Source organism: Trachypithecus francoisi, unplaced genomic scaffold (genome assembly GCF_009764315.1).
Source record: "Trachypithecus francoisi isolate TF-2019V2 unplaced genomic scaffold, Tfra_2.0 Lachesis_group12, whole genome shotgun sequence".
Classification (NCBI taxonomy): Eukaryota; Metazoa; Chordata; class Mammalia; order Primates; family Cercopithecidae; genus Trachypithecus; species Trachypithecus francoisi.
This window is the reverse complement of record NW_022681457.1, coordinates 91,648,267-91,661,407: the sequence shown is the minus strand read 5'-3', so window position 1 is coordinate 91,661,407 and position 13,141 is coordinate 91,648,267. Positions and strand designations below refer to the sequence as shown.

Here is a 13,141-nt window from a genome sequence, read left to right as displayed (position 1 = left end):
GGCACCCGCCACCTCGCCTGGCTAGTTTTTGTATTTTTAGTAGAGACGGGGTTTCACCGCGTTAGCCAGGATGGTCTCGATCTCCTGACCTCGTGATCCGCCCGTCTCGGCCTCCCAAAGTGCTGGGATTACAGGCTTGAGCCACCGCGCCCGGCCGAGATAGGGTTTCACGTGTTAGCCAGGATGGTCTCGATCTCCTGACCTTGTGATCTGCCCACCACGGCCTCCCAAAGGGCTGGGATTACAGGCATGAGCCACCGTGCCTGGCCCTAACATACTGTATAATTTACTTGTTTACCTTCCCCTGCTAGACTGTAAACCCCATGAGGACAAGGACCTTTGTGTATTTTGTTCATTCGTGTTTCCCAAGCATACAAAACAGTGATTATCTAAATATGTGCTAAATAGCAACCTAATTCTGAAACTGGATTTTTGTTTTGGAGTGTATGCTGAATCATGGTAGCATTGGCCTTCAATTTTGATATCTGTGTGGGTTCCTAGGGCCTAGTCAAGATGGAGAATCCAATAGGATACCCTTACATAGAGCTGAGAACCCAAAAGAAGTACATCCTTAGTGTAAGGGTCAACTAGAGAAAAGAGCCCATTCTACAGAGAAGGACAGCAAGAAAACTTCCCTGTTTTGATCTTGGTAGTGATTGGAAGAGAGCAAAAAATTGAGATTTTGCAACCACAAGCCAGCCTTCTCTTGGGCTTGTGGCCCAAATTCACGTTAACTATGGTCTGAAAAACCTTAAGCCTCAAAATAATTTCCTCTGGCAGAAGCAAACAAATTCTCTCTGGAGGAGGAATCTTCAGTTTAGGGTTCTCACAGATAAGGTTTCAAAGATAAGAATGCTCACAGATAAGATTTCAAAGTACATGAGCTCACAGTCAAAAATCACAACATACAAAGAAACAGGCTGGGCACAGTGGCTCACGCCTGTAATCCCAGCACTTTGGGAGGCCCGAGGCGGGCAGATCACGAGATCAGGAGATCAAGACCATCCTGGCTAACACGTGAAGCCCTGTCTCTACTAAAAATTTAAAAAAAAAAAAAAATAGCCGGTCATGGTGGTGGGCGCCTGTAGTCCCAGCTATGTGGGAGGCTGAGGCAGGAGAATGGCATGAACCTGGGAGGCGGAGCTTGCAGTGAGCCGAGATTGCACCACTGCACTCCAGCCTGGGTGACAGAGCAAGACTCTGTCTCAAAAAAAAAAAAAAGAAACAAGTCACCATGAGGAAGAACCACAAAAGCAATAGGTAGCAGATCAGACCTGCATTTACTTCATATATTGGAATTATCAGGTGCTAGCATTCTTTTACAATGTTTGAAGAAATAAGAAATTGAAAATATGTCCAAAGAATAAGTGAATATAAAAATATGTTGCAGCAGATTTTAAAAAAGATTAAATAAAACTTCTAGAAATGAAAAATATGAAAATTGAAATTATGGCCAGGGTAAGCAGCATATTAAAGACAACAGAAGACAGAATGAGAGAATGGATAGAGTTGAAGAAAGTATCCAAATGTAGCACAGAGACAAAAAGATATAGGAAAGGCTAAGGAAATGGTGCATAGAGTGAGAAGGCGTAATGTCCAATCATAGTTTCAGGAAGAGACTGTATCAGGATACAGATGCCACACTAGTAATTTGAACAGGGAAATTTTAACATAAAGAATAGTTAATTCTAAAGGTGGTTAATTACAATTACTAAAGAGTAAAATCAGCTACCACTGCTGGTCCTGGGGGAGAATGAACAAGGGAGGAACTTAGAAACACAGAGGATGAGGGCTCCTCCCTCCAAGGCTGATATTGAAATCTTTGAGGACAGGCTGTAGTGTCACAGAAACAGCAGTCTACCAGTGGCAAACTTGTCAGAGGGTGACTACCTCAACAATCCATGCAGCACAGAAGCAGCCTGCTACTGAGTAGGGGAGAATCTGGCTGGAAGGTGCAGGCCAGGGCTGAACTATGAGGGCCACTAAGGCGAATGGTACCATGTACTTGCTGGGTAACCTTAGGCAAGTTACTTAATCTTTCTGAGTCTTATTTCTCTAGCTTCTCCAGTTGGAAAATGAGGGGGCTGAACTTTAATTACTAATGTTGCTTCTTGTTTTGAAGTGAGGCCATTCCAGTGTATCTCCACGAAGTTAGAGTTGGTTCCTTATTGAAATGGTCTGTCTTCATTGTGGGGTTTTGTTTTGATTTTTCTGTAGTTTTGATCAAGAATAGATGGTACAGCTATTGAATACCACATTGAGATGGTAAAATGTAAATGTCTAGAGTAACCACTATAAGAATAGAAATAAGGTAATATAACTTCTAACACAGAGGGTAATTAAAATAGTTTAGTTTTGATACCAGCATAAGAAATAGACCAGCTGAGGCAAACTGGGAGGAATATTGAAACACACATATAATTGATAAGAGATTAGTAGACAAAATACATGAAGAATTCTTTTTTTTCTTCCTGAGACGGTATCTTGTTCTGTAGCTCAGGCTGGAGTGCAGTGGCTCTGCTCAGTGCAAACTCTGCCTCCCAGGTCCAAGCAATTCTCCCACCTGAGCCTCCCAAGTAGCTGGGATTACAGGCACATGCCACCATGCCCAGCTAATTTTTGTATATTTTTTTTTAGTAGAGACGGGGTTTCACCATGTTGGCCAGGCTGGTCTCGAATTCCTGACCTTGTGATCCACCTGCCTCGGCCTCCTAAAGTGCTGGGATTACAGGCGTGAACCACTGCGCCCGGCCTGAAGAATTCTTTTTTTTTTTTTTTTTTTTTTTGAGGCGGAGTCTTGCTCTGTCGCCCGGACTGGAGCGCAGTGGCTGGATCTCAGCTCACTGCAAGCTCCGCCTCCCGGGTTTACGCCATTCCCCTGCCTCAGCCTCCCGAGTAGCTGGGACTACAGGCGCCCGCCACCTCGCCCGGCTAGTTTTTTTTTTTGTATTTTTAGTAGAGACGGGGTTTCACCGTGTTAGCCACGATGGTCTCGATCTCCTGACCTTGTGATCCGCCCGTCTCGGCCTCCCAAAGTGCTGGGATTACAGGCTTGAGCCACCGCGCCCGGCCGAAGAATTCTTAAGTAAGAAATAGAGACAAACAAGAATCTCAAGAAAATAAGGAAAAAAGCAACTCAATAGAAATATAGGCAAGATACTTTGCCAGGCAATTCACAGGAGATAAAATGAAAAGGTGCTCAGTGGTAATCAAGGAAATGCAAATAAAAGTGAAAATGAGATACCATTTCATACCAACTAGATTAGAAAAACATTAAAAGCATGATAATGCCAACTGTTGGTGAGAATATGGCGTAGTTGGGTCCTTAGGCATTGCTAGGTGGGAGCTGGTGTATCACTGCTTTGGGAAAGAAGTAGGCATTATTCAGATAAATTTAAACATATGTATGCCCTACATTACAGCAAGTTCCTAGGCCTATATTGCAAAGAAACTCTTGGCATGTTTCTGAGGAGCTATATCAGAATGTATATATCTTTATAATATAAAACATTGGAAATGACCTTAATGTTTGTTGACAGGGTAGCAGATACATAAATTATGGTGTATTCTGTACAGTGAATTCTGTGCAGTGTATTGTGAACTTGTAGAGATTACACACTCTATAATTTCATTTATATAAATTTTAAAAGTGTGCAAAACTAAACAATACATTGTTTAGGGTTAGGTACACTCATGGAAAACAAAGTAAGAAAATGATGAACACGAAAGTGAGGATGGTGGCTACCTCTGAAGAGGTTAGGAAAGAGGGGACATCATTGGAGTGGGCACGTAGGGAGTTTCAAAGATATTGGAAATTTTAGCTTTCTTCAGCTGGGTGGTAAGTATACAGATATTCATTTTATTGTCATTTGTTATATCTTAGACATGATACAAATGTTCTTTTGTATTAATTATTTAACAAAACCTGAGTTTGTCATTTGCTTTATTATTATTCTTTGATAGGCTCACATTTATTCTTTTATCACATTTTTTTTTTTTTTTTTTTTTTTGAGGCGGAGTCTCGCTCTGTCGCCCGGACTGGAGTGCAGTGGCCAGATCTCAGCTCACTGCAAGCTCCGCCTCCTGGGTTTCCGCCATTCTCCTGCCTCAGCCTCCCAAGTAGCTGGGACTACAGGCGCCCGCCACCTCGCCCGGCTAGTTTTTTGTATTTTTAGTAGAGACGGGGTTTCACCGTATTAGCCAGGATGGTCTCGATCTCCTGACCTCGTGATCCGCCCGTCTCGGCCTCCCAAAGTGCTGGGATTACAGGCTTGAGCCACCGCGCCCGGCCTATCACATTATTTCTAATGTTTAAAAAAACATCCTGGGGATTTCAATTAGTAATAGTTTATTTAATCTAGTTATTAAATTAGGGAGAATTCTCTTTTTTGCTTTACTAAGTTTTTCTAGCTAGGATAGTGTAAACTTTGTATCTTTTATTTCTTCCACAAAGGTTTTGTTATTATTTTTTTGAGACGGGGTCTCGCTCTGTCACCCAGGCTGGAGTGCAATGGTGCAGTATTGGCTCACTGCAACCTCCACCTCCCGGGCTCAAGCAATTCTCTTCGGAGGCCTCAGCCTCCCAAGTAGCTGGGACTACAGGTGCATGCCACCATGCCTGGCTAACTTTTTGTATTTTTAGTAGAGATGGGGTTTCACCGTGTTAGACAGGATGGTCTCGATCTCCTGACCTCGTGATCCGCCTGCCTCCCAAAGTGTTAGGATTACAGGCGTGAGCCACCGCGCCCAGCTGGTTTTATTATTTTATTTGAGTAAGTATTACTGTGGCCCAAGTACATCCAATAATGTAATAGCTTAATGCTTTCACTACGATTGTGAGCGAAAACTTTTCCCTGTGTTTTTGAGCTGAGATGCTGGCTTGCATTCTAAAATTCATTGATTTCCTCTAGTAACCAGACCCACCCCCTTAAGATTTTCCAGGTGGGCAAATACGTTATCTGCAGCGTAGTATTTTATTTCTTCATCTTCTATGTATTATGCTTTTTTGTTTCTTTTATTCTGACAGCTACTGCTGGCATTTCTCATGATATATAAAACAGGAATGATGATATAAAGCTTCAGACTTGGATCAGAAGACATGGGTTTGAGACCTGGCTCTGCCATAGACCAACTGAGTAACCTTAGTCAAAACAAGCTACTTAATCTCTCTGAGCCTTATTTCTCTAGTTTCGCCATTTGGAAAATGAGGGGGCTGAACTTTAGTGTGTCTCAATGAAGTCAGAGTTGGATCCTTATTTAAAATAGCCTCTCTTCATTGTGGGGTTTTGTTTTGTCTGTAGTTGTAATAAAGAATAGATGCTACAGGCTACTGAATGGTATGTTGACATGTATTGGGAAAATTAAACTTGAACTGTAGATCTATATTTTCCATGTTATGAAGCCAGTGACCGACTTCTCTCCTATTGTCTGCACCTTTCATTTTAAAGATAAATTATTTAACTATTGAAGATGATTCTTTGAATATGACTGTGAATTTGGTTAGCTAAGATTTCATGTCAGGTTTTTGCCTATATATTCATATATTCACAAGTGAGATTTTGGCCATAGGTTTTTTTGTTTGTTTGTTTGTGTTGCCCTTGTTTATCTCGTTGTTGTTTAAACTATTTTTGTACGAATTATTGATTTTTATTTATTTATTTATTTATTTGAGATGGAGTCCTGCTCTGTCACCCAGGCTGGAATGCAGTGGTGCGATCTCAGCTCACTGCAACCTCTGCCTCTAGGTTCAAATGATTCACCTGTCTCAGCCTCCCAAGTAGCTGAGATTACAGGCGCCTGACACCATGCCCGGCTAATTTTTTTGTATTTTTAGTAGAGACAGAGCTTCACCATGTTGGTCAGGCTGGATGATTTTTTTTTTCTTTTCTGGTTTTTTGTTTTTGAGATGGCATCTCGCTCTGTCACCCAGGCTGGAGTGCAGTGGTGCCATCTCGGCTCACTGCAAGCTCCACTTCCCGGGACTACAAGCTACCGCCACCATGCCTGGCTAATTTTTTGTATTTTTAGTAGAGATGGGGTTTCACCATGTTAGCCAGGATGGTCTCTATCTCCTGCCCTCGTGATCCACCCGCCTTGGCCTCCCAAAGTGCTGGGATTACAGGTGTGAGCCACCGTGCCCGGCCTTTTTTAGTTTTTGAGATGGAGTTTTGCTCTTGTCGCCCAGGCTGGAGTGCAGTGGCACGATCTTGGCTCATTGCAATCTCCACCTCCTGGGTTCAAGTGATTCTCCCGCCTCAGCCTCCTCAGTAGCTGGGATTATAGGCACCCCCCACCATGCCCAGCTAATTTTTGTATTTTAGTAGAGACAGGGTTTTGCCATGTTGGCCAGGCTGGTCTCAAACTCCTCACCTCAGGTGCTGCACCCACCTCTGCCTCCTAAAGTGCTGGGATTACAGGCATGAGCCACCATGCCTGGCCTATTGATTTATTATTTAAAAGTTGAAGAATTATTTAGGGATTCCATCAGGGCCATGCACCTTTTTCAATGTTTGACCTTGTTTTTTCTGTGGCTCTGTCAGACATATGTGCCTTTGAAGAAGGCAGCTAGGCGCAGCCAGGAGGCTCCTTGTCTGGGACTGCCCGGAATTCTACTAGCTCCCAGTAGAGCCTGGGGCAGGTCACCTTCCCTCTCTGAGTTTTCTCATCTGTAAAATGGGAATGCAATCATGCCACCTGCCTCCCATATAAGGTATGAAATGGTGGTGGTATGCGTTGTAAAGGACGGACCCCCTGCCCTCTCACAGAGGGGCCTAGTGGCTGGGAGCCTGGGCATCTTGGATTTTTGCAGATGCTTGTCCATTTCCACTCAATTATCAGACTTGTAAAAATAGCTGAGATTTACAAGCTTGTTGCCACAGCTTTTAGAATATTTATTTCACAGATTCCCTTTTTTTTTTTTAAATAGGCTGGGCGCAGTGGCTCACAACTGTAATCCCAGCACTTTGGGAGGCTGAGGCAGGCAGATCACGAGGTCAGGAGATCGAGACCATCCTGGCTAACACGGTGAAACCCCATCTCTACTAAAAATTAATTTAAAAAATTAAATAGATACATAAATAGTAAAAGCATAGCTTTGCATTATTTCATGTAAAGTTTTAAAATCTTTTTTCACTTTTTTTTTTTTTAATCACTAATAACAAGTGAGGGAATGCTAACTTCTTTTTTTTTTTTTTTTTTTGAGACGGAGTCTTGCTCAGTCGCCCAGGCTGGAGTGCAGTGGCCGGATCTCAGCTCACTGCAAGCTCCGCCTCCCAGGTTCACGCCATTCTCCTGCCTCAGCCTCCCGAGTAGCTGGGACTACGGGCACCCGCCACCTCGCCCGGCTAGTTTTTTGTATTTTTTAGTAGAGACGGGGTTTCACCGTGTTCGCCAGGATGGTCTCGATCTCCTGACCTCGTGATCCAACCGTCTCGGCCTCCCAAAGTGCTGGGATTACAGGCTTGAGCCACCGCGCCCGGCCAAATGCTAACTTCTTTTTTGTTTTTTTTGAGACAGAGTCTCACTCAGTAGCCCAGGCTGGAGTGCCGTGGCTCGATCTCTGCTCACTGCAAGCTCTGCCTCCTGGGTTCACGCCATTCTCCTGCCTCAGCTTCCTGAGTAGCTGGGACTACAGGCGCCTGCCACCACACTCAGCTAATTTTTTTGCATTTTTTTAGTAGAGATGGGTTTCACCATGTTAGCCAGGATGGTCGCGATCTCCTGACCTCGTGATCCACCCGCCTCGGCCTCCCAAAGTGCTGGGATTACAGGCGTGAGCCACCGTGCCCGGCCGGGAATGCTAACTTCTTATAATCCAAGGGTGCCTTTTCTCTTTACTATGGAAGAATCTTTAAAATTGATTTTCTCAAAGATCCTTGTAGATTCATTTATAGAGCATCCCCTCCACTCATCTTTAAACATTAGCTTAATGTTTTTCAATGAGTGGGGCTAAGGGAAATAATTCAGAGAAATTGAAGTTAATTTTATTCATTAACAAAAAGTTTATAAACAAGAATTTTCAGTTATATGAACAAGGATACAGTATTCCTTTGTCTCCCCTTCTTAGAATGTGAATTTCATGACCACAGGAATTTTATTTTGTGTGTGTGTTTACTGCTGCATTTCCAGCTCCTAGATCACAGCCTGGCAATTAGTAGGTGCTCAATAAGCACTTGTTGAATGAATGAATTCTTGAAGATTGGATAGCTATCATTCTTAACTTGCATAATGTACATATTTTTCTTTATTAATGGGACTAATAGATTATTAACTTTTTGTCAAATATATGAACATTATTTCTGCTTATGGAAACTGTGACTTTTCTTTCTCAATGTTACTAATTCCTGCTCTGGCTAAGGTATTGAAATGCCTTTCCTTTTTTCTCTGCTGGTTTTCTCTGTTGCTTCTGTCTATGCCCTTTGGATGACTTCTATTCATATCCTCTTTCTGCCCTTTCTCACTCTTTTTCTTTCTCATCACTCATGTATTCCACATGCTTTAATTCATTTATTTAAAACATATTATTCGAATAAGCACCTAATGGATGCCAGCCTGCTAGGCATGGAGGAGATGGGGATGACAAGACCTACATGTCTCCTGGGCTCATGGAATCTATAGTCCTCAGGGAAGACAGGCCTGAGCAGATATTTCACAAATATTTATGAGTTATGGCAAATACTATGAAAGCAAAGCTTGAGGGAGCATGGAGCTTTAGGAAAGGCTTCCCTGAAGCCATTTTAGCGGGGATCTAAAGGAGAAATAGGAATTTGCAGATTTGGGGCCTCAGGGAATAGCAAGGAGGCAGGTAGGAGGTATGGGAAGGGAAGTAGGGTTTACCTGGGGAGCCCAGAGCAACTGGAGTAACTGGAGCACAGCAAGTGCAATGATGGGAGAAGAGGCCCCTCAGAGGGCACAGTCATCACCATCCACATTTCAGTGGTGACTCTAGGACCTGCCTGGTAGGATCCCTGCTGACACTGTGGCAAATGGCATTGATACCTTGGTTGTCCACAGTCTGTTACAAATTTCTGGATTTGGAAATCATTTAAGAAAAAATCTTACGTCATTGGTAGTTGTGTCTTTGGGCAAGTCATTTAAGCTCTCAGAGCCTCAGTTTTTCTGAAATGGGAGTAATTGTGTCTACTCCATGGGGTCCGTGACCTCTGCCAGGTCCCCCTGTGATTATTGTTGGAAGTCCATCTTTCTCATTAGACTGAGGGCCTGAGGGAGGGTGAGTGTAGCCCATCAGTGTACTGCTGGCTCCTGTTGCTGGGCCTGGCATGGAGTGAGGACATCTGGGAGGGCTTCATAGACAAGGGAGCCCCAGGGCTGGGCTCAGAGGACAGGCTAGATTTGAGGGTTGGGGAAGGGCTGTAGAGGTGTGGACATACCGACATCTGGAAAGAGGCCAGTGAAGACCGAAGTGCAGACATGGTAACAACAACAATCACAATAGTAACAGTTACAATTGTGCTGACTTTCCATGCACCCTCGCCGTGTGCCGGCCACTGTTCTACATGCTCTCCATACGCTAACTCATTTATCCTTGCAGGAACCTTATGAGGTAAGTACTGTTGTTATTCCCATTTTACAAATGAGCAAACTGAGACATGGAGAAATTACGCATTTTGCCCAAGGTCACACAGCTAACAACTGCTGGAACCTGGATTTAAGACCAGGCATTTGTGATTTCAGAGTGTAAGAGGCAATGAATGCAGAGAAGTGGGAAGGGCCTTAAATGCTAAGTTAGGAGGCCCATCTAGACTTTATCCTGTTGGCTATGGGAGCCATAGAAGGCTTTTGAGGGAGGGAGTGGCAAGGCTGTTGTATGCCCAGGAGAGCTGGCATGGCCATCCCTTCTTCCTACAGAAACCATCCACGGAGCAACCGCTGTACAGCAGCAGCCTGTGGGGCCCGGCGGTTGATGGCTGTGACTGCGTGGCTGAGGGCCTGTGGCTGCCGCAACTACACGTAGGGGACTGGCTGGTCTTTGACAACATGGGTGCCTACACTGTAGGCATGGGTTCCCCTTTTGGGGGGACCCAGGCCTGCCACATCACCTATGCCATGTCCCGGGTGGCCTGGTAAGAGGGCCCTGCTGGAAAATGGGGGTATGGGGAGGAACTGGGCAGAAACGAGGGAAACCTGAGATTTGAGATTCTGCTTCTGTGTAATCCAATTTGACAAGTAGCTGTTGGCTGCTGATCCCATGTGAGGCCTGTGCTTGGCACCTGGCTGTGGCCATGAGTGAGGCTGGGCTTTCCTAGAGGAGCTCATAGCTCTGAGGGAGACACAGAGAAGCAGACAGGCCCGTGATAATACTGTGCCCGGTGGAAGCGCAGAGCCCTCCCTGAGGCCCGGGCCTCCCTGAGGAAGTGGGAGTCAGCTACAGGAGGGGGTGGTAGGGCTTCCCTGAAGAAAGGAAGAGAAAGCAAGTGTGGTGCATTCAAGGTTCTCATGGAGGGTGGCTGTGACTGGAGAGGGAGGCAGGGCTAGACCTGGGAAGGGCTTGAAGGCCGAGTGACATGCTTTGAGAGCAGCGGGAGGCATGGACCAGTTTGAAGCAGGGGCATAACACGGTCTGATTTGCACTTTGGAAAGACCACCCTAGTTCCTGTGCACATGGAGGACAAGGGCAGATGCAGAAAGAGCTGACCAGTTGGGTGGCTGCTGTGTGACACAAGAAAGACTTGGTCTGCCTGCTTGCTGAGCCTAGGTCTTTCCATCTACAAAACAGGCGTAACAGTAGTCCTGCCTGCCCCACCAGGCTAGTCCTGGGATCCAGTGAGGCATGCAAGAGGCATGCAAGATGGGGGAGTCACATCCAGTGAACCCTGACTCAGGTCTTACGTTAGGCGTCGTACGACTATTTCACCCACACAAAACTGTGTGGGGGTCAGCGTTATCACAGAGGGGTCATTCTTCTGAGGTCACACAGCTAGTCAGTGGTGAAGTCCCTCTTTGGGGGTAGGGAGAGGGCTACAGAGAGCAGGAGCAGTTTGCCCAGGCACATTCAATTCCTCTGCTATGTCCAGTCTCAGGACTGTCACCAAAGCTGAAACCTGAAGGCTAAGGAGGAATTCGGTGAGGGTTGATGATGCAGGGAGAGAGACAAGCATGGGTGCAGGCCAGGGAGAGGACATGTGTAAGAGCCCAAAAGATCGCCATAGTGGATGGCCCAGGTGTGTGGGCCGGTGTGGCTGGGAGTGTGGCGGGAGAGGCGGGTAGGGCTGGATCTTGCAGGGCCTGAGAGCAGAAGGAAACTGCTGGCAGCTCAAGGGCAAGGATTTACTTTTGGAAAAGATGAGTCTGGGCCCTGGCTGAGAACTGTCTGGAGAGGGCACGAGCAGATCAGGGAGAATGAAATGGTGTTACCTGTGGGGATGGAGACCACAGGGCGTAAGAGGATGTTCAGAAGCTGGGCTCAGCAGGGCTCGACTGGGTGTGGGAACAAGATTGCCAACTGTTTCCAGCTCTGATGGTGGAGCCATTTATCAACATGGGTATGTAGGAGGAGAAGCAGTTTGTGGGATTTTTTGAGAGAATGGGATATGATTTTGTTGTGTTTGAAGTCCTAAGCCTAGGGTATGATGAATGTGGGCTTTGGAGTGAGAGTTGGGTTCAGTCCTAGTTCTACCACCTACTAGGGATGTGATCTTAGGTAGGTCACTTCTCTCTCTGGGGAACTGACTGATTACATCATCAATGCAATGGGGATGGTAATGCCTCCCTCATGGGGTTTTTGGGAAGATACGAATAGATAATATAAGTGCCTGGCATGATGTCTGGCACATAGTAAATGCTCGATACATGTGGATTTCTTTCCCTTGTTGGGGGTGGGGACCACATGGGAGTAGGAAGCAGTTGGGGAGGGGTCAGCAGCCTGTCCTTGCCCCTGCCCTCAGCTCAGCTCGGGCTCAGGTGAGAGCCCTCTGCCCAATCGGGCTGTGTCTCCAGGTACAGGGGCCTGCCAGCCCCATGCTGGCTACTTGCAGCACCCCTTTCACCCCTAGGGAAGCGCTGCGAAGGCAGCTGATGGCTGCCGAACAGGAGGATGACGCGGAGGGTGTGTGCAAGCCTCTGTCCTGCGGCTGGGAGATCACAGACACCCTGTGTGTGGGCCCTGTCTTCACCCCGGCGAGCATCATGTGAGCGGGCCTCGTTCCCCCTGGAGAACCCCAGCGGGGCCTCAGAGATGCCTCTGGGAGAGGTGGGGAAGATGGCAGGCAAGGGTACCCTTGACCAGGACTCTGGTGCCCACCCTGCCACCCCCGTGCTCCACCTGTAGTGTTTCTGCCCTGTAAATAGGACCAGTCTTACACTCGCTGTAGTTGAAGTATGCAACATAAATCCTGTCCCTTCCAGCTGTGTCTGCCTCCTCTGCAGCGCAAGGGGCCTGGTCAGCCAGGTGTGGGGGTTTTCTTGGGGTCTCTTCTGGTCTCCTTCCACCTTTGTAAATATAATGCAATAAATAAATGTTTAGGTTTTTTAAAACTGCAGCGGAATCTGGCAGTTCGATTCACAAAGCAGCCTGGGCTAGGCCTGGTGCAGGATTTCCCCACCACGCACTGATGAGCCCACACCCTCTGCCTCGGTCCTGAGCCCTGGCTGCAGCGTGCGCCTCCCGCACTGGCACTCACCGTCTCTGACTCATCTCTCTCAACCTCATGGACCTCCAGTCCTGGTGCCATAAGGAAGGGGCTGCTGTCAGGGACTGAGATGGGCAGTTATGTAGCTCATAACTGGTGAATGGCCTTTGTGTTAGCCCAACATCCAGCCTAAGGCCTGACCCAGAGTAGGGGCAATGGAATATTTAACACAGCTGTGGAAATTCATACCGAAGATACAGAGCCAAGAATGGGTGTGTGGGAGGTTTTGAGTGCACCCTGCACCTTTGCTCTCCCTGCAGGTTGGCAAGGCAGTCAGAGTAAAGCAAACACCTGGTGGTTGGTTTTGCTTCTTTGGGCAGTGCCTGTTAGAACAGGGCTGACCACGGAGTATTGCTGTGTCCAGTGCTGACAGCCCTGGCATCCCCTGAGACTGGCAGTGCTTATCAGGACAAAGGCTTCTTCACACTGCCGGGTTCCCAAATTATGCACCTGGGGTGTGTGAGCTGTTGAGCAAAGGAGTTCAGATTTTAGAG

General features: G+C 46.5%; 1 protein-coding gene across 6 annotated transcripts in view; it reads left to right on the top strand.

Moving 5' to 3' along the window:
* Positions 1–12,497, top strand: part of AZIN2 (antizyme inhibitor 2) — a 43,984-nt gene extending 31,487 nt beyond the window's left edge. For 5 of the 6 annotated variants that reach the window (XM_033227215.1, XM_033227214.1, XM_033227216.1 and 2 more), the window contains 2 exons: positions 9,868–10,082; positions 12,012–12,497. In XM_033227215.1, the coding sequence (XP_033083106.1) occupies positions 9,868–10,082; positions 12,012–12,150 (354 nt within the window). In that variant the 3' untranslated portion in view covers positions 12,151–12,497. Of the gene's footprint in view, positions 1–9,867; positions 10,083–12,011 lie in introns of those variants that run through there. The other variant, XM_033227217.1, reaches the window with a different exon arrangement.
* The last annotated feature ends 644 nt before the right edge of the window (positions 12,498–13,141 follow it).